We start from the raw sequence: 22,002 nt of genomic DNA on the forward strand, positions 1-22,002 counted from the left end.
GTTCCCTGAGTTCAGCCAGTGCATGGTTAAAATTTCCAGAGGGACAGATTTTGATACATGGTGCATGATTCATTACATTTTTGCCTAACGCAAATATGGGGCTTGATGCCTGAGAACTGGATCACTTTTGAAACAACATAACTTTTGTTTAGATTAGGTTCAGGGCCCAGGCCTGTCAGTACTGCTCCAGCTGGTCCAGGGCCCAGGCCTGGCAATACTGCTCCAGCAGGTCCAGGGCCCAGGCCTGTCAGTACTGCTCCAGCTGGTTCAGGGCCCAGGCCTGGCAATACTGCTCGAGCGGGTCCAGGGCCCAGGCCTGGCAATACTGCTCCAGCGGGTCCAGGGCCCAGGCCTGGCAATACTGCTCGAGCGGGTCCAGGGCCCAGGCCTGTCAGTACTGCTCCAGCGGGTCCAGGGCCCAGGCCTGTCAGTACTGCTACAGCGGGTCCAGGGCCCAGGCCTGTCAGTACTGCTCCAGCGGGTCCAGGGCCCAGGCCTGTCAGTACTGCTCCAGTGGGTCCAGGGCCCAGGCCTGTCAGTACTGCTCCAGCGGGTCCAGGGCCCAGGCCTGTCAGTACTGCTCCAGCGGGTCCAGGGCCTACTGTAAGTCAGACAGCGCGGGGGGAGAACAGGAGAACTGTAGTCTGCTCTAACATTTTTCTCATTTGTTTATGTAAATATTAAACAGACTCAGGCTTAAGCGGCAGTCCTGTTTCACTGCACACTCCGAAGAGAAAAAAAAAATCTGTTCACGTATTGCCAGTTTTTATGCCACACTTATTTTCTGTGTTTTAATTAGGTCTTGTTCTGTGCCCCTACACTTTCAAGAAGTTTATAGAATGATCCTTTGTGCCAAAGAGAATCAAAAGCCTTTTTGAAATCAATGAAGCATGCAAATATTTAGTTTTTCTTTTGGATACCGTATTTTTCATATGGGTGTGTAGAGAGTAAATATGATCAGTAGTGCAGTAATTTCGTGCATTTCAAGTTGGTTTCGACTCGACTGTCATTAATAAGGACGTTTTTTAAAAAAATCTTTAATTTAAGATACCGCACAGAATCTTCCCCAGGTGACTTAAGACAAATGCCTCGGTAATGCCTTGGTCAAATTTAAGTTCTCTCTCACACTCTCTCTGCATCTCTCTCTCTCTCACACTCTCTCTGCATCTCTCTCTCTCTCACACTCTCTCTGCATCTCTCTCACACACTCTCTCTGCATCTCTCTCTCACACACTCTCTCTGCATCTCTCTCTCTCTCACACTCTCTCTGCATCTCTCTCACACACTCTCTCTGCATCTCTCTCTCACACACTCTCTGCATCTCTCTCTCTCACACACTCTCTCTGCATCTCTCTCTCACACACTCTCTCTGCATCTCTCTCTCACACACTCTCTCTACATCTCTCTCTCACACTCTCTCTGCATCTTTCTCTCTCTCTCTCTCTCACTCTCTGCATCTCTCACACACACTCTCTCTGCATCTCTCTTTCTCTCTTTCTCTCTCACACTCTCTCTGCATCTCTTTCTCTCTCTCTACATCTCTCTCACACTCTCTGCATCTTTCTCTCTCTCTTTCTCTCTCTCACACTCTCTCTGCATCTTTCTCTCTCTCTACATCTCTCTCTCACACTCTCTCTGCATCTCTCTCTCTCTCACACTCTCTCTGCATCTCTCTCTCACACTCTCTCTTTCTCTCTCTCTCTCTCTGCATCTCTTTCTCTCTCTCTTTCTCTCTCACACTCTCTGCATCTCTTTCTCTCTCACACTCTCTCTCTCTTTCTCTCTCTCTCCCTGCATCTCTCTCTCTCTCTTTCACACTCTCTCTGCATCTCTCTCTCTCTTTCTCACACTCTCTCTGCATCTCTCTCTGCATCTCTCTCTCTCTTTCTCTCTCTCTGTCTGTTTTTCTCTATCCTTCCCCCTTTTGTCCTTCCTCTGTTTCTCCCGTCGGCTTTGATCAGGCCCTCCCACAGTTCTGAGGGTATTAACACACCCTTGGGAGATTACGAGATGATGGGGTCGACACCCCCTCCACCCTCCCCAACACTCTTCATTCCTTCCGTGTCTTGAAGTAGTTCATTAAGCGTAAGCTTGGTTGTGTGTAATTATGAGCGAGGGAAGGAGCACACCGCGGCTGTCTGTATGATTGTGTGTGTGTGTGTGTGTGTGTGTGTGTGTGTGGTGGGCTTTCATGTTCCCACTCTGTCGCTTGCTGTGTAGAGAGAAGAGAGGTTCCGTGAGGCTCTGAAGAACACCTGTGCAATAATCCCCATCAACTTTTTGAAGCAGTGTGTTGACTGAAGAGCGGAGCCTGGAAACCTGCTGTTTATGTAGCCACCTCCGCATGCCTCGCCTCCTGCTCCTCCTCCCGCTCCTCCCCTGCCCTCTCCTTCCCTCCCGAGGTAGCGCGTGCAGTAAAGGATGTTTTCCGCAGGAGAGGAACAGAAGCAGGATGTCTCTCTCCGGTTTCCTCCGTCTCAGCTCACACACACACACCTCCTGCGCCCCTCCATTGACTCATGCTGATGTATTTGTTCTCATGTGGACACGTGCAGCTGAGCACACATACGCACACACAAGATCACACACACTCACGACACAACGGAAATCACACACGCAAACACAGGAGGCCACACGTGCACTCACCAAAGAACTAGCCTATCAAACACTAGCCCAAACTGCATTCAAAGGGAAAAACTACATTCACTGTCTCTGTGTGTGTGTGTGTGTGTGTGTGTGTGTGTGTGTGTGTGTGTGTAAGCATGCGTGCGTGTATCAGAGAGAGATAATGAGGGTGTGTAAGGTGTGTGAACATGAACGCATTCTCTGTATATGTACTACAAATGTGTGCTGGATGCATGTATACATTAAAAGTGTGAGGTGTGGTATAGTGAGAATGAGAGAGAGTGTACATATATATATATATATATGTGTGTGTGTGTGTGTGTGTGTGTGTGTGCGTGTGTGTACCTGGTCCATGTTTGAGTGTAGCAGAAGTGCATACCTGCTAACACTCAATGTTTAACCCTTTTTCCTGCTGTGGCCCCAGTTGGTCATTTCTCCCATTAACCTCCGATTTCATAGTGATACAAATCAAATGGGTGTGTCTCAGTTTTTGTGTGGGATATGTGTCCTTGTACCTGGCAACCCAACCCAGACCATCCTGTGCAAACCACCCTGCCCTCCGTGCGTTACTCGCCACTCTCTCCTTTTCAGGACGCTGGCCTAGAGTACGGCGGGCAAACCGACAGCGCCAGACATGCTACCTAACTGTGCGAAACAGACAAGCCAAGCCGGAGAAACCCTCAACACTTTGGCAGGTTCTTCATGAGAGGCGAGCCACGGGTGACTCAGGGCTGAGTCAGGGGCTGATCAGGTCACTGAGGCAGAGGTGACAATTGCCTTGCTAGACTCCAAGACCAACACTCACTATTAGGAGTCACAGCAAGTATGGAATTGTGTTGCTAATTAATTGGTCATCTCCTCAACACCCACTCACACACACATATGCATGCACACACTCACACACATGCATGCACACACACACACACTCATGTCTCTCACTATTGTTTACACTTGATATTTTTGTGATGTACATTTTGGATGTTAACTTTTGAACACTTTTTAGGTGTGTTTTGTATGTTTTTTATGTATTTGACCTATGAACTATGACCTGAAGACTAATTAAAAGTCATTTTACTTTCCAGTCCATCTACTTACGTATTCATCCATGATGCTGCGGGACAGGGATGTTTGAGTGTGTGTGTGTGTGTGTGTGTGTGTGTGTGTGTGTGTGTGTGTGTGTGAGTGTGTGTGTGTGTGTGTGCGCGCGCGTGTGTGTGTGTGTGAGTGTGTGTGTGTGTGTGTGTGTTTGAGTGTGTGTGTGTGTGTGTGTGTGTGTGTGTGTGTGTGTGTGAGTGTGTGTGTGTGTGTGTGAGTGTGTGTGTGTGTGTGTGTGTGTGTGTGTGTATATACCTGGTCCACATGGATGTAGTAGAAGTGTGATGTGTGGTAAATGGCCTTGAAGAGCCGCTGCACCTGGCGTGAGGCTCGCCCGTGGACCACCAACACGAACGCAATCCGCACGGGTACAGCTGGCACCGTCTCCATAGAGTCCTCCTCCCAGTGCAAGTTCATGTTCGCTTTACCTGAACACACACACACACACACACACACACACACACACACAGTAAATCCCACTGAGAGCAAAGCTGCATTTACAGGGGTGCCCTGTTTGTAAAACAGAGATATGCTTACAAAATACATTCCTATAAAACATAACACATGCAAACGGTACAGTAACTCTTACTATTAAAAATAACAAGTACAAGCTTATTCAGTTCATGCTGGAATTAAGCACAGGACTTTCCAACTACAGTTTATCATTTTAGTTATTCCAGGTCTGTGCAGAACTGGACAAAAAAAGACTTTTCCTATTGCTAGCTTTACTGTGGGGCCATTTGCAAAATGTACTATATATGTATATATATACTTTCTAGTTTTGAATGGTGAAAGTATATGTATAAGGGTGTGTGTGTGTGTGTGTGTGTGTTTGTGTGTTTCCATTCATCTTCACAGCAGAAGAAGTTCCTAGCACAAACCGGAGCCATCGCTCTCTTGGAGACCTCTGGTTAATTGGTTCATGCCAACCACGGTGACATGCAGGCGTCCCAGGCCGTGCCTACTGTACCCCGCTGGGCTCCCGCTGGGCTCCCGCTGGACGTGGCGTGGTGGCCCTTTATAAGAAAATCCACCATCACTCTCCTTCTTTCCTCCTGTTCCACCAGCTCAGTTTGCCAAAGCAGGCTAAGAGCTGAGTGCGGCTTTCTAAAAACAGCCCGTGAAATAACTGAGTGTGCGAGGGCTGTCACCGCCCGCCACGGCCACCTCGGGCAGCAGGGTGCGCGGTGAGCGAGGTCTAGATCGGAGAGCCCCGTATAGAGTTACCCCACCCCGCGTGGGGCCAAGCAGCAGCTGAGGAAATGCTTGGCAGAGGAGCAGAGACTACAGCGCAGCCGTCAGCGTCCGCAGGCCTGGGACGGGCCTGGGGGCTGGCAGGTTAGCCTTGCAGCCTGGAGGTTTCAACCCATTAAGGGGTGAGCGGAGTCCTTCTCCTCCAGGGCCTCTGGTTAAGGCGGGGCCAGGGTCGCCTCCGGCAGTCTGTAAGCCAACCCCCCCTGACGTCTCATCCCCAGATCTCAGGCTAGGCTGCACGCGTTCGCCGGTCCGTGGTGTTGGATCAGCTTCTAATTATGCCCAGCAGCCGACAGCCGGCATCTGGTCCTTTAGAACCCGAGCGTGCGGCGTCCTCCGTGGTTTATGGGACTACAAAGCCTACAGCAAAACGCTTGCGGTGTGTCGAAGAGAACAGCCCTGAAGACGTCTCTGACTGTTCCACATGCGTTATGTTCTTAGAAAACAAGTTTGTTTCCAATCTGTGACTTTTTTTTGTGCTTTTTTATGGTGCTTTTTCGTGTAGGCTTGGCACAGGATAAAACTGTCAGCGTTTGCCTTCGGAACTTATCGACTGCCTCATCCAACAATTACCAGAAGCTTGTATACGCACACACACGCGCGCGCGCTAAGCGACTCCCAAAAAAAGGCACTGAAACGATAATCTTCTCACCCAGACCCTGCCTCCTCCACCACCGCTGGCTCCAAGTCCCAGACTGTCATCTCCACGGTGACAGCCTTGTCATGTCTGTCAGAAACCATAGGGGCTTCCGGAAAGTTCCCCAGGCAGAAGCCCCCGATCCCTGAACAGATCCGTCACTGCTGTTTTAACGCGCCCGTTGCGTCGGAATAGACTTTCCGAGCCAAACACTAAGCACTGCATAATTGCTTGAATCTGCTTTCTGTAGGCTGGAGAGATAGTTAGGTGGAGATGGGGGGGTGTTTAACAAAAAGGCACTGCATAGCAATTACAAGTGTCTACCCTCACACAGAAATCCCGAATCTCATTTGCAGCCTGTCTCTGATTGTAATTACAAGCGCTGCGCCTGTCTGATGCCAGCCCCGTGAGTCTTAATGAAGCCGCTCCATAAACCTCCGATGACAGCACTGCAATTAATTCTGGAAAAACTACCATTATCTTTAGTATTGTTTATCTTAAATTCCAAAAACGCTCTGATAATGCTTTCCTGATTGACAAAAATAGCCAAAACTTGTAATCAGTCATTATCCCTATAGAGAAAGGTTATTTCATTATATATTTGTTCATTTATTTATTATTTTATTTGACCTTCAACCGACACCACAGGATGTTCTAAGTTGGGCGGCGCACTCACCCTCTAGGGGGCAGTAGCGAGTGACCTTCTCGGGCATGAGCTGCTTCTCCTTGTGTCGGCAGTACACCTCGGCGATCTGCTGCCGGCACTCCTTGGTCTTGGCGCGGGACAGCGCGGAGATGGCCTCCTTGCCCGTGATCTCGCACTTGGGTGGCTGGTCGTACTTGATGTCGGGGGCGGGAGGCGGCTGGGGGGTGGGGCCAGAACCGGGGCGGGCGCGGTCAGGGCTCCCCCCGCCAGGTGGGGCGTCCCGGGCGGCCTCGTCGGAGCCCCGGGGGGGCGTCCTCTGCGCGTGGGCCCTCTCCAGCAACTCCTGCTTGCGCTTGGCCGGCGCAGGGCGGGGCGTCTGCGAGCGTGCCCCGAAGTTGCTGTTGTCTATGTTCTCGAAGTCCTTGGGCACAGAGTTCTCGTTGTTGCTGTCGATGCGCACTTTCTCCTTGGGCCGGTGGGAGTAGTAGCCATCCTGAAGGGCACAGACAAAACGAGAAGGCAAGCTGCCGTCAGGGGAAGGTGAATGCCACTGTCAGAACCACGCGGTACCTCCTCGAGGAGCGACCTAAATTACAGCGCTGAAGTCCACCGCGGTGCTGGTGTGCTCGGTGAGGTGACGCCTGAACACCGTTTCAGACGGAGCGCGTCTCGTGCCGGCCTCGGGTCTGTCTCGGGTCGATCGATGAGCCGCAGAAACACAGATATTTCATGCCAAGCGGCCGCGGAAGCATTTTATTATATATTATGATAATTAGAATGCATTATCATTATTATAGATTCTGGTTGTTAGAATGCTTTATTAATATACATTGTGGTCATTCTAATATATTACACGGTCATCTGCATTCTATGGAACTTCTGATCAAACTCAGAGATACAGATTTCCAATTATGGGAGCAAAATGAGAAAACAGGAAGTTCAGAGCACACACTGTGAGTGAGGAAAAGAACAACAATAATCATAAAACTAATAAAAGATCTATGTTATTACTCAATTATTATTACTCAGTTATTATCCTAGAGGCTTGGTTCTCTTTGATTTGCAAAACAACCCAGGCAGCAGAGGTTTCATGACTAAGACATAAATAGGGAAGAATACGATCTCAGGGATGCTCTGTGCATCCCAGCGAACACTGTCACACGGGTCCGCTCGCCATCATGTGTATGTAGGGCGGTGTATCCCCGGTAACGGGGGCTGGAATACCGGGCCCTGCGCAAGGAAATTACAGGCATTTGGATTAATAGCCCAAGAAACCACAGGAGGTATGTTAGCCTGCCGGAGAAAAGACTATTGATCGCTCACACAACCCTGTTTCCCAGAGTGCAGTGGGAGCTCCTGCTCCACACTGCTGGGTCCCCTGCAGTCTCCCCCCCCCATCACCCGTTTCCTGTCGTTTCCTCTTACCTCCGGTTCTCTGGCTAACTCCCCCGGCTTTTTGTCTTTTTTTCCTTTTTCCTTCTCTCCCTCTCTCTCTCCCTCTCTCTCTCTCTCTCTCTCTCTCTTTCAGGAAGGAGGTTTGCTCTTTCATCATCCATCACTCTAAGGGAGGGAGAGGGAGACACTCATTTATCATGCCACTTTATCTGTTGCCTCTGTACCTTCTCTCGGACTTTAGGAGCAGAGCAACGTGCGCCACACCTCCACCTGTTTCATGAGGGAGGGCGTGTCCCTGGACCACTCTCAGCAAATACAGCCAAACAAACAATGTTTGGAAGATGGATAAATAGGAGACTGGATGGAGAGGGCACATCTGAAACCTGAACCCAGTCAATAGCATAATATCTTCTCTCCTGCCATGAAACAGCCATGCTAGCACTGTGCATGACAGAAATAATGCAGACTATATGACTCTGTCTGCTGTTGGTGTCCTTTTTTTTGATTAAATGTATTTTGATCACAACTTTACTTTAACTTACCTTTAAAAATGCACTGTCAAACAACACTAACAAAGACCAGTTTTCCAAATCCAGTTCATATGTCTCACGAGATATAAGAGAACCTCACCAAAGGGAATCTGTCTTTAAACCCAGTGCATCAATACCATCTCCAGAATCCAGACACTAACAGTGATCCTAACTGACTGCAGCCAGAGAGGATCTATGTTGTGTGAACAGCAAGGCAAATGAGGCTTGTTAAACGGACAGCACAGGGACCCAACGGAGATGGCACCGGTCAACCATCGTGTCATAAAAAGTTCGGTGTTCCGTCCATCGCCGCCCGCTGCCACTGTTAATTACCGCACGGATTCTGGCTGGAAACATAGCTAACATGGCCTAAAGGTCAAATGCGAGTGCACATACACCTGAACACGCGAGCGTGTATACACCTGAACACATATACATGCAAACGCACGGGCAAGCACGCATACGCGCGAGTGCATACACCTAAAACCGCACATGCACGTGAGCGCACATATACGTCAGCGCACATACATGCGAGCACATACACACATGGGAGCACATTCACGCCTGCTCGGATTGCTTGGATTAAGAGGATATGGAGCTGCTCTTGGCCTATTTCCGTAACACACACACGCGCAGGCACGCACGCCCCGGCCCATAAATAGACCGGATGTTATGATGAGCAGCTACAAGCTACATAATGCTCTCCCTATTCAACTTAAATAGGGAGGAGTTAGCAAGGCCACGCCTTTAGGGCGTCGCTCTTCGTCCACTCGGAATGTGGGCAGCCGTTTATTCCATATCTCTGGCGCTTTTAGGGCGCCACTGTTAGGAGACGCTGCCTTCTGATAGCGCTGCTCACTCGCCCCGATAATGACTATTCCAACCAATTCATTAGGACTCCTTTATCATGTAAGACTGTAAAAATCAGCCCTACTCCTGGGCCTTTTCCCTCACAGTCCTCTTAGGACCTTCCGCTTTCCATTGTGGCCCTGAGGCGAACCGGAACGGCAGCACTCTTGACCGGTCTCAGTTGTCCAGGTGCAGGGGCCAGTGAGCAGACAGGATGTTCTGAGGACAGCGCGGCAACCCAAATAATGCTCTTGCTACAGCCAAGCGGTGGTCGAGCACAGGCCAGCTGTGGCCCCCACCACCCCGAGGCTACCTCTTATGGCGCGGGGCAGCAAAGTTTGCTTTCACCCCGTGCTCCACGGGTCACTGTTCGACCCCTGACCCCTGGGCTTGAGAGAAGGCGACTGAGAGAGAGAGAGAGAGAGAGAGAGAGAGAGAGAGAGAGAGAGAGAGGGGGAGGAAGACACTTGCATGGGCTGGGGTTTATTAACGTGCGGGCCCTGTTAGCATCTGTGGTTCACTCGTGCATGGGGAATGTCAGTCACATGCGCAGCAAAGCAGCCTGGGAAAGGAGCCGACCACAGAGGGGTGGGGGCGCATGCTGATTCCCACAGCGTTTAGGTACGGATTGCGGAGCACTACACGTAGCGTGTGGAGTAGGTACCAAGACACACGGAACACACACGGAGAACACACACAGGCTTTAGGCGCATGCTGACTTGTGCAGTTTGAGTTATCTGTTTGAAATGTGCTGGACAAACAGCCTCGCCTAATACCCATACACAAGCCCTTGATGAGAGTAAACACTCATGTACAAACAGCCTCTGCTAATGCACACTTCTACACAGATTATACATTTAGCAACAGAGCAAACCGGTACAGAGGGCGAAGCAAACTAATACCCAGTGCTTAGTTATACAGACACACACTTAAACATGTATACACAGTGACGGCACTAAAGCACAGAATGGATGCTTACACAGTGACCAATAAACAATGCGTACTCACAGGCAGAGAGCACACGTGTGCTTGCGTTACATGCTGAGCGCATGCATGCACAAACGTGCAGTGCGGGGACAAGAAAAGGCTCATCCTGTTACAGTGTACCCACTGTGCATGTGGGGAAAAATTAGCTCTGGTCTCCGGAAGGCTCTTCACAAGGTACTGTTACAATGCATATCGCACTTTGAGAAACAAAACATGGTATTATCAGAGATCTGGTCCACCACTGTAGGACACAGCCAAAATAACCTCAGCTCTCGGTCACTGACCTCGCGTCACTCCGTGCCGACCCAAATTCCAGGAATGCAATCGGTTGGATGTTAACTGTGCTTGTCATTAGATTTTTCTAAGCAAAGGGTAAAACAATATAGAGATCGGTACAACTAAATCCATATATGCAGCCAGTGTGTCAAGATGAAAATCAAGCTCCAGTAATCTCAGACTCCTACTTTCGCCATATTAAGTGCATCAATAAATACGGTTAATATCGAGACCTTTAAAAAAATATCACAATACGAGTTAAGGAATATTGTGTCAAATGTCCCGCGGGCACTGTTAACATGCAGAGAACACTGCGACGCTGCAGCACGCCTTAAAGAAGAGCCGCCTCGTCTGTCAGATGCCACCGGGGCTCCGCTCACAACTGCTGACACTTTCCCCGACCGCCGGCGACCTGTACGCAAGACGGCCCTCTCGTGGCTTTGGTGCTGCTGGTATACTGCAACAAAACGTGCTCTGTGGAGATGCATTCCACAAGACACTGTTACTGAAGCCCGAGACAGACAGAGGGAGAAGAAAAAGTGCTTACTGCTCCAAGAGCACAGCACACTGCAACCCAGTTTTGATTTTTTTTTTTTTTTGCCTATCATAACCACATAACGCCGTGCTGTTTCGAGTGCTCCCGCCGCACCTGGCCCTGAACCACCGCCTCCGCGCTCCACGCTGCACGATCCCACACAGACCTCGGTAGTGCCAGGCTCTCCGGCCGTCTCCCTCTTTCGCTGTCTCTGGCTCTCGGACTTTGCATTTGTCTCTGCCTCGGTCTTTTTTCCTCGCTCTCTCCCTGGTGCCTTTCCCTCGTTCTCTCTCATCCTCTGCCGCACTCCGCTCTCTCTGCTCAGAGTGCCGTGGAGCGTCTCGGGGCACTGATGGGCTGTCGGGAGCTCTGGCTCTTCTGCAGGACTCGGCGAACGAACACGATGGGATTGCAGTAGGCAAAAGGGAGGCTATCATGTCCCAGCCCTCTGATACAGTCAGATACAGTCTGATACAGTCTGATACAGCCCTCAGTCTCAACCTGATACAGTCTACAGATACAGTCCAATCCAGCCTTCAGACACAACCCAATACAGGCTACAAACAGTCTGATTAACCCTCAGACACAACCCGATACAATCTAGAGATACAGCCCAATCCAGCCGTCAGACACAGCCTGATACAGTCTACAGATACAGTCCAATACAGTCCTCAGACACAACCCGATACAATCTAGATACAGCCCAATCCAGCCGTCAGACACAGTCGGATACAGTCTACAGATACGGTCCAATCCAGCCGCCAGACACAGCTGATAAAACACTTAGATAAAGCCCAACACAGTTTACAGATCCAGCCCAAAAGAGTCTATAGATATAGCCCAATACAGCCCACAGATACGTCTCAATACAGCCCTCGGCCTACATGAGACAGAGACACCAAATATAGAAGACTATTACTGTAGGGTGTATGAAAAAGCGAGAAACAAGGCAGGAGAAAATGAAACGAGGAAGCAAGAGACAGAAAGGTAGGAAACAGAATGAAAGTGGTATAGATATATATATATATATATATATATATATATATATATATATATATAGAGAGAGAGAGAGAGAGAGAGAGAGAGAGAGGGAGAGAGAGAGAGAGAGCGAGAGCCAAGATGTTATGGCAAGAAGTCAGGGACAGGGCGGGTAGGAAATCTTATTGCTTATTTTCTTCTCAAAGGGCTTGTAGATGCATGTAAAGGCTAATCTTTAAAACGTTCACCCAAAGTTAATAAGATTTTTTTTCCTTCTCCAGCGATAGGGACCACGGGAAATTCCACAGTTTTTGAAAATCCACTAATTAAAAGTCCTTTCACTTGCTATCCCCCATACATAACTGTGTAATTTGCTGCTGAAAAGACAGTTCAGCCCAAATCCACTGAATGGCTTGCATCGTTTCACACTGAATCGCATCCACCGCCTTAATGAGAAGGGGATATAGTGGCACTGGAGTATGCACTCGTGAGATCAGCTCAAGCGCGCTTTAATATTTCACAAACAAACAAATACATAAAGAAATAAATGAGCGTAAAAGCTAATACGGAACTTCGAACAAAACATATTTTTTGCACGACAGATGTTTTTGAAGCTTGCTCCCCGAAACCAGACCAGTCCTGACTAATCACCAACTGAAGGTTGCACAAGTGTGCTTGTTTGCACGCTGTGGCGCATGACTACGCAGAAACCTTCCCGCATGGCCCTGACACTGAACTACTTTCTGCAGATTTAAGTGATTTCTCTGTAACCCAGTGCATAAATGTGATGTTTATTGCACTGACCGTAATGCTATAACGAACTATAACCAAACTATAACCAAACTTTTGTTTATTGTTAAGTTTGTTTATAAACACAAACTTGCGTATAGGGGAGGGTTCTGTGCTAATGCATGGTTTGGGTTATAGTCTCTTATGCTTGACAGTATTTGTGTCAGGGTAGCCTGTTTAGTTTTACAGCAAACGGATCTCACCAGCTCCCAGGAGGGAGAAGTGGTTCAGTTCCACCAGCAGCTTCGGCCCTGCAGCGAACAAAGATCAAAACCTTGGTCGGGATTTAATAACCAAAGACCGCGCCTCGGGGACCAGGCTTAGGGTCGGCATTCTTTTCCTCCGGAAGACTCCCCATAAAACGCTGCTCGAAAACGTTTCATGACGCTTTTCCCGCCGATGGCAGCCAGAAGTTCTGTGAAGCACCTGTCGGCCCGGTTGGCCGGTACGTGCTGCAGTTCTGTGGCCGGGGGGCTTGGCGGAGCAGAGAGTCGCCCGTCAGACCAGCCGTTCGCTCGGCTTTAAAGCGCCTAGGCCAAGGCTGGTGTATCGGGTGGCCAAAGGTAATCCATCACTACAGGGATTTGGGCTTTACATTATAAATTCGCAAAAATTTAAATCAACAGTCCTAATAAAAAAGCATGGCACATGAGGATGGCATGGTGCTTCCAGTAGCTTCCCACTACTAGCCATAACCGTGCGTCTCCCTTCCTGTTCTCTGTCTATCCATAGCTGGGAGCAAAACAGCCGCCCGGGAAAGGGGCATCCATTAAAATGGGAGACACTGCCTTCCGTTTCTGGTGCATTACAATTACTCCGGCACATTCCTTATTTAAACCCCCCTGTTACATCAAAATAAACAACCACCTCTATCCCTCCGGCACATACTTCTGTGTAATGGGAGAGGTAAAGCCTGGTAGGCGAAGCGTTTAAAGTGGCATACAAATGAGCGGGTGCTGCAATTAGGCAGTATTCACGCGGGCCCGAGGTCTCTTAACGAAACCTCAAGGAGTTGATAGAGGAGGAACTGGGTGGTTAGCAGCGCAGACCACCCCCACCCAACCCAAACCCCCTCCGCCACGACCTGGGTGTGACCCCGGTTGTTTTGTGAGGTTTACAATAAAGCTGTTGGAATTGTGGCTACATTTTGAACATGTGGTGCTTCACCTAGATAAAATATATCTCCTTCTTCTATCTATTAAGGCTTTTCATGGCGTATGATTAAAACGTCCAAAAAAAAAAAAACCCTCCCACGTTAGTCGAATTAACAACCTGTTTGCAAGTACTCTACTGCAGAGAACGGAAGATGCAGTTGTGATGAAGCAGCATGTGCTGTAACGGGAACACGAAGCAGCGCTTGTCTTGCTAGGCTGGACTCCTCACAACAGAGCATGCCCCCATTAATTATGTGCTAATAATGAGACTATAATGAGAAGGGATAAAAGGAACAAAGTCAGATTAGTACTTGCAGGAGTCATTCAGTCTATTTCATGATATAAAGCAGTTCCTGTACGCTGCGGCGTGCTCTCCTGCAGTCTAGCCTAAGCGCGTCCGTGCCGAGACACTCTTCCAGGAATCAGGACGCGAGCTAAGGAACGGGCAGGAGGCGACCACACACGCGCACACACGCGCACACACGTGTGGCGAGCGCACAAGTGCACGCGGGACAACTGAGGCTCTTCCTCGTTGCCGATGGGTCCAGCTGGGAGCGTTTTAAGAACTAATCTCTCCCCTGGCAGCTAGTGGTAAGGCAGAGTCCGTGGAACAAACTATCAAGGCTGCTTGCGGGCTGTGCCAGGATCTGGACGGCAACGAGCCGAAAACCCTGTAATTTGTGAGCATCTGTTGTGGGTAGCTGGCTGCTACAGTCCACGTGGAGGGACCGGAACATAAGCAGCCAAGTTAGGAAAGTGCTTCGCCCCGAGATGCCAACGTCACAAACGTCGACTTGAAAGATGAAGGAGTTGGCATGTCAGGTGTGACAGTTTGCTAATTGCTCCCCTGGCTCCCTCTACCCTTTTGTTTCCCGGTTCGCTGCATTCGCGTTTTGGGGACGTGCGTAAGCACGGCCCGGTTCGCCCTTCCCTGCTCTACTTTCACTGTAGCTGCAATGATCCCCCCACCGCCCTTATGTGGCGCTTGGCTCTGTCCTCTTGTACACATTTGGGGAGGAAGCTAATATGCCAGGGCACGCGCGCACACACACATGCGGACCATTGATATGCCCTCTGTAATTCTAAACCCGGTAAGCACGGCACCGTTAATTGGCATACCGTTTCATCCATGCCTTCTTGATTTCAAATGCAGAGGCTAACAGCAGAACTCAATGGGTCCCAATTTGACTGGACTTGACCTCTCACACTGCGGCTCAAGGAGCCGCAGTGTGAGACACTTCGTTAGCCTGTCTACATTCGAGTTGTGTGAGGGTGTAAGCCTGTAGCTCCATGTTCTGGGTACTGTGTTCACAGCTACTGACATTTATTGGGAGTCTGTGGAAATAGGACTATGTAATAATGTAAAATAATATTTTGTTTGGCATTCTTTAAATAAGCAGATTATAGGTTAGCAATTATATTCAACATTCGAAGAAAAAAGCAGAGAGATTAACAATGCCTTCATTTGCTTGTCTGTTTTCATGAATCATTTGAAATAATAACTGAAGTACCTCATATACCGACACCACTATATAATCATTCTGTAGCTCAAAGACACCAGTATGTGGACTCTAAGCTGTTCTGTCATGACACAGTAAACGAACTGTGTGAGCTGACGGGGGAGGGCCATATCCTTTGGTGCAACAGCTGCGAAACAACCTGTCTGAGAAATATCAAAGCAGCTGTCCTCCGTGCTGAAATCTAATCCATCACACGCACTGAGAACATTTTTGTCACTTACACCTTGATATCATCACACTGAACCCAAAAATGCAAATTTCTGTCTGGTCCCGCTCGGGAGGAACTGCCAACCTTTCGGTGTGGTAGCGGGCTGGACCGGACCACCGGACCAGACCGCTCCCTCAAACTCAGTACCACTGGACCACTCTCTACGTTTCGGTACCACCGGATCGCTCTCTCCTCAACAATGCTCACCCTTGCATTGAAGAGCCAAATAATTACATCGCAATCATTCACAACCCACGCCCTGCATCCGCCTTTTAATCCCAGATCGAGCCGGCTGGCGTTGACTTCATTCGTCTCCTTTTAGGTCTTAGCGTGGTTTTAATATTACACTCTTTTTCCCCTTGCTTTAAACTATGCCCCCCACCCTCACAATCACCACCACCATTTTATGGCATTCAAAAGACTCAGCGTTATCAACACGGATCATGTTGTGGAACCTTCTCTTCTCCCAGCAGGCGCCATTAGGACTCGCTTGACTGTTGCCCACGGACTTGGAGCCCCCTTCTTGAGACGGGGTCATAAAGGAAGACGAGTGGAAAGCATCTTCTCCAAGGCCCCGTGAGGCTAATAGGAGCCAAGACAGGCAGACAAACAAACAAACAAGCACCAAACGTTGCAACCTGTTGGCAGAACTCTGCAGCATCCAGTGACCGAACAGAGGCGTCGTTAGCGACCGCAAGTGTGATGTGGTCGTATGACCACACGAAGTCACAGAAGCTTGTCCCTGACCGGCCGACCTCTCTGAGTCTCCCGGTTAGAGGCACGAGCGTGTCAAACACTGTCGCAGCTATGCATGTTAACATAGTGCCAATCTGCTAGGCTGTCCACCCAGTTTGACCGAAGACCATCTGATCTTTCCGTCTTCGTTCTCTTCGGGCCCCCTCTCCTCGCGCTGCCGCGTCGGGTGGTGCAGTCTGCAAACCCATGCTGGAGTTTGCAGTCCGGGTCGCATGGTTCTTATCACACTGCCCATGTTTCCACTCCAGCCAAAAGGCCGCAATCCCACCGTTCTCTGCAGCAAGCTGGACGGTCACAATTATATCACCACGTTAGTCTGCCAAGGTCCATGTCTGAAAAGCAGAAAGAGCTATGTGTGCTATTTTTCCAGGCAATCTAGGGGCATATTGCAGCATAACCAAAGAGACAAAACAGAAAGTTATCTTCGCTGAAAAATGCAAGTCTGGGTAACGGAATGCTAGAAACTACAAAACAGAAACCACAAAATGTTTTTTTTTTTTTAAACAGTCTTCTGGAATGCACACCAGACTGTGGCATACTGTAGACTAACATTCTAACTTTAAACATATTCTAGTTCCTGCGCAACAGTGGAGGCAAGCGCTAGAATACGAGCATGCATAATGGATCACAGGATCCAATTAGCACACCCGAGCCGGGTGGGGGGGGGCGGGGCTTCAGCGCGTCCCACATCCCGCCTCCTTAAAGAGTGAGTGGAGGCGCAGAGGGAGAGGCACAGGGGCATAGCGGAGGTGACGCGCTAACACAAAGGTGCTGATGTATGGAAAGCAGCCATCTTTAAAGCCTAATTTGAAACATTGATAAGACTTACAATAGGGAACGGCACTTCAGAGACTCGTGCGGCCACGTGGCTATTAAAACATGAAACGTATCTCATGAAAAAAAAAGAGAGCGGGAGGCCGTTCGGAACTGCAGGGGAGAGATTAGGCAACTTCCAAGGCACGGCTGGAGGGCCAGGGTTGGTCAGGAGAGAGGGACAGGCACGTGTGCATGGGAGAATGGATGAGGAGACAGCGAAAGCGAGAGGGAAGTGTGTGTGTGTGTGTGTGTGAGGAAATGTGACAGCAAGCGACCTATGCGAACTCCAAGCTGAGGTGAGGAATAGTACAGAATGTCGGCACGTTGCAGGCTGAGAGTGACGGAAACAGTGAGAGAGCGAGGCTGAGCCGGGCCGGACGGCAGGACCCAGGACCTCCCTGAGCCCACCTGACAGCTCAGAGCGGCCAGTCGTGTAGTGCCGGCTCCTCTCACGGTCACACCTGTCAGGTGCAACGCGGCACTCCGTGCCCTCTGCTTTGGCACTCGGGCTGAAATGGCCCCGCGGACACTCAGCCCCTGATCCGTGCCCCGGCTGCACCCGGGGACCTGCTCAGGACTTCGCCGATTGCCGAGTGAGCGAAGGCACCTGTGAGGGCGTTTTCAGAGGAGGCCAGTGACGCTGGTTTATTTGCAAAGACCTCCCTTGTGCTGGTCCACGGTCCAAACAGGAAGTTTAAATGGTCAGGATGATTTGTGCTGCTGTCAGGGTGGACTGCATTTTGGGCATTCCAAACATATCCCCCCACGGCCATTATTTATCCAGGAGCCGAATTTCACCTGATTTATTTTATTTTTTAAGGACAAGCCATATTATTACTGTATATAGAATGAGTAGCCTGACAATGATCACCTTAAATTTTGCTTAGCTGTTGAAAGCAGTGGTTTTTGCTGAGTTTCTGCTGCCCATCTTCGCCCCTTAATTGCATGCACACAGGAAGCAGGTGTCTGTATAAACCCGCCCCTGCCGTGCACGACTGCAGTCGAGGCTCAGAGAGGGAAGTATGCAGTTATCCGCGCCTCCCAACCGCAGTGTATTCCCATACTACTGCAAGGCATGCGGTAGACACTCAGAGTGCCCAGAATAATCTGTTCACCCAGCGTCCCAGCGCTGCACGGCCTCGCGGGAGCACCGTGCGGCTTCCGATGGGACGATAATCATATGGTGTGTGTCAGAAGTGCCCTGCCACACCCTGACATCAATCTAGCTACGCTGTATGCCTCTCCTCGGTAGTTATGCTACAGGTGTCTGTACAGTGACACTATATGCCTTTACAGTACCGAAGGCTGGATGATGCAACAGTGAAACACAACTGCTTGGTTTTCCAAGTTGAAAACTAGTGCAAGACACAGATTAATCTTAAACCACATTAAATTTTTGATGGGGCATTAATTAACAAGTGTAATTTGGTCAGTAAAATGGTCCTAGCTGTATTTGTTTTAAAAAAAATTTTTATAATAGCAATGAAATATTCCCATATTTTTACATTTTGTACTCAGCACTTTGATTATATAAGTGTGCTGTTACGCATCGTGTAAATAAAGCTCCCTCATCTGAACTGTAACTGCTTCTGCTGAACTGAACAGAGGTAGACTGTACTGGTGTATGAGACAGCGGGGCTGGGTGAGGGGTGTGGAGGGCCCGCTCAGTTGGGTGTGTGTGTCCGTGTGTGTGTCCGTGTGTGTGTAGGCATCATCCTCAGTGTCCTCACAGATCCCGCGGGATCATTTAGCCAACACAGGCCTATCCATCAGACAAGCAAATCCTTCTAACATCCTCCAGGAGGGAGGGTAGAGAGAGAGAGAGAGAGAGAGAGAGAGAGAGAGAGAGAGAGAGAGAGAGAGAGAGAACAGACAGAAAAAACACAAGGAGAGAGGAAACAAGAGTAAAAGAGAAAGAAAGCGAGTGTGGGTGACAACAGTCTCAGGAGGAAGGAGCATGAAAGAAGAAAGAAGATTCGTCCACGAGCAAACCAAAGACTCTAATTAAACCGACGATGCTGGGTTTTAGTGCCGCTATAAACCCGGGTGAAAACGCGCGGCAGCCACAGCCCGTGAGGCCTGGCGCAGCCGCACAGCGCTACATTAGCGCCGAGCCTCGAGCGCAGCGGGCGCCGCAGGACGCCGCGGCGTTTGGATGAGAGGCGCTGGTTCAGCGCCGCGGAAACGGCAACCGACACTTAAAGGCAAATCAGCCTAAACTGCGCTTAAATGGCAAACGCGACCGAAGCGAATGTCGTCAAGAGAAAGGTAGTTAAGGACGATCTGCGAAAATAACAGCTCTTTGGCTAATTATGGTCATTTGTTTACCTCCTTCTATTAACGCGGCGATGGATGGGGGAGGGGGCTGAGGGTGACGAAGCGCAGCCTTTCTGATTTGGCAGCCTTTCAATCGCCATTACTCCATGGCGCGTCTCAATGGAGTGTTTTCAGATCATCGGGGAGGCTCTCACAGTCATTCAAAAGCTGCTCCTGCTGGTGTGTGTGTGTGTGTGTGTGTGTGTGCGCGCGTGTGTTTAGGATGGAAACCTTTTAAAATTGATTGCTTAACACCGACGCCGTGCAGTGAAAGGTGTAACTCACATCGAGTCCCCGTCAATACGTTGCTTTCAGCTCTCATTGAAGTGATGGGAAGAGATAGACAGCCAGACACAGAATAGGCTGCATTAATTGATCTGTTCTGCGTTCATCGGATCGCTGGTAAAGTGGCAGGCTTTTACACGGAGAGATATTCGCTCTCTCACATTTCCAAAGCTCATTCGGAAGGGACATGGCTAAAATACTCCCGGGCTACAGACTACGCCTGAAATGCAATTTAGAAATTTAGATTTCATGGATTTACAAGGCGTGTTGTTTTCCTTATAGCTCAGCCATATCGGGTTGTTTGACTTAGTACTGCTGATCAAATAATTAAGCAATTTTACGACACATTACATTCTTCTTGCAAGATAGCAAAGCCGTATGACGATGAAGTTGAAAGGCATTTTTTAAAAACTCTGCTGTGTGATTTATAGTTTACCATAAGCAGTGACAAAACAATTTTATATTCAGCACTTGCTGCCGAGGTGCATGCAGGTATAATGAATCTCTACATGTCTACATAATGGGGCATTATCTCCTGGAGGTGGCAGGGAAGGAGGGTGTTGTTAGCGCAGGGTGGGCAGTTCTGTGTGGAGGAGCGCCGTTCACCTGGCCAGAATACACACACACACACACACACACACACACACACACACACACACACACACACACAGCTTCAAAGGTACTGAGTTACAGAGTCGACTCAAAAATCTGTAAATGCAATGTGCTAGAATCTGCCAGAGGGTGGGGTGGAACCACGTAAGCAACACCATCCTTTATGCAGACACTGGTAAGAGTAGTTCAACCACATTCTGTCACACCTTTCGCCGTTTAGTCCCTTGACACAATCTCTCTCTCTCTCTCTCTCTCTCTCTCTCTCTCTCTCTCTCTCTCTCTCTCTCTCACACACACACACACAACTTTATAACTACAGGGCTATAAACAGTAAATGAAGACACATCAGCATTGTGCAAAGTAACATCAAAGCCCAGGATATTGAAGGGGATTACGCCAGTCAATGGTGGATTGAGGGACTAAAGTATGTATGTTTTTATATATATTTATATTTGCCACATGGGGTTCTGTTTCAGCAACAGCACCTGCACTTCCTCCTCCCTCTTCTCTCCACACTTCCCGTCCGGAAGCCGGATGTCCGAATCTGAGTTAGGCTGAGTCATGTCTCAAGGAAGAAGCCCTTAAGTGCAACTCGGGTCACTCTGGACAGCTGTTTTGGGCCGCTGTAATGAGAGCTGTGGGCCCAAATCCAGAATGATTCTTGAGTGGAGGAGAGCAGTGGATCGTTGGGTTGGCGGGGGATGTTGGCATAGCCCAGCCCCCAGCAGGAACTCAGTGGGAGTTCTCACCATACTGCTATGTCATGGGTTATTCAGAGTACCACGACCCCCAAGATGAGCTGCTTGGAGCAGACGGGCTTCTGATCTAGGTCTTTCCACCAAGCTTTCAGCTGCCACTTGGGTTGCAGGAACAGAATTTGTATAACAGCATTTTTAAATTAGAACATGCCATTACCCTAGCTGCTCCATAAAGTGGAATGTGCTTAATATTTAAAAAAATGGCCCATTAACGTAGGGTTGGAAACCCCTTAAACTAATAACATTATTAGCATACTTTAATTATCTACACACAAACAAACACCACAAAACACACACACACACACAATCAAGATTACTACCAAAACCTCAAGCACTAACGACCTTCAGTGAAATCAACAACAGATGGGGGTTGGGGGTGGAGGCGTTTAAGACACTTACCCACAGGCCCATTGGCAACACATGGGATTATGGATTTGCGTTATGTGCTATAGCATCTGCCCTAATCCCTGGCTGTGATTAGCCCATGTGTAATGAGGCTGGAAATGAGTGGTGAGATTATATGATGGCAGAGGGATCTCATGGGCTGCACAAGTGTGCTGAACACACCGCTGGGACTACACAGAGACAACATCAGGCAGAGGTGGACTGAGTGCCACACACTCTGGGGGGCGTGCATGTGTGTGTGTGTGTGTGTGTGTGTGTGTGTGTGTGGAGCGGGGAGGTATGCCTGTATGTCTGTTTTTTTTCCTTTGGATGTGAGGAGCTAGTGGGCTGTGTTATCTCCATGAATATGACAGAAAGAAAGGCAGACTGAGACAGAACAGTCTGTAAAAAAGATAAGATAAAAAAGGAAGGATGAAAAAAGAGGAAGCAAAAATGAGAACTGATGGAGAGAGGGAGAGATGGAAGGATAGAGAGAGAGAGAGAGAGAGAGAAGGACAGCACAGACATACTAGCTATCTGGGTCCTGGCCGTAAGGGGCCGTCCAGTTTGTGGCCAACTTTATTTTTATTAGCCATC

General features: G+C 49.2%; 1 protein-coding gene across 3 annotated transcripts in view; it reads right to left on the reverse strand.

The window, feature by feature from the left end:
- xylt1 (xylosyltransferase I) overlaps window positions 1-22,002 on the reverse strand; it is a 52,943-nt gene that overhangs the window by 23,802 nt on the left and 7,139 nt on the right. For 2 of the 3 annotated variants that reach the window (XR_014122710.1, XM_035531760.2), the window contains exons 2-3: window positions 6,288-6,750; window positions 3,976-4,148 (exon numbers count right to left, since the gene is read on the reverse strand). Coding sequence is in view for 2 of the 3 variants with exons in the window: in XM_035531760.2 (XP_035387653.1) it covers window positions 3,976-4,148; window positions 6,288-6,750 (636 nt within the window). In the remaining variant the exon portion in view is untranslated. The remainder of the gene's footprint in view (window positions 1-3,975; window positions 4,149-6,287; window positions 6,751-22,002) is intronic. The other variant, XM_081710879.1, reaches the window with a different exon arrangement.

The sequence above is a fragment of the Electrophorus electricus genome, chromosome 3 (genome assembly GCF_041902795.1).
Source record: "Electrophorus electricus isolate QZ-2024a chromosome 3, ASM4190279v1, whole genome shotgun sequence".
NCBI lineage: Eukaryota > Metazoa > Chordata > Actinopteri > Gymnotiformes > Gymnotidae > Electrophorus > Electrophorus electricus.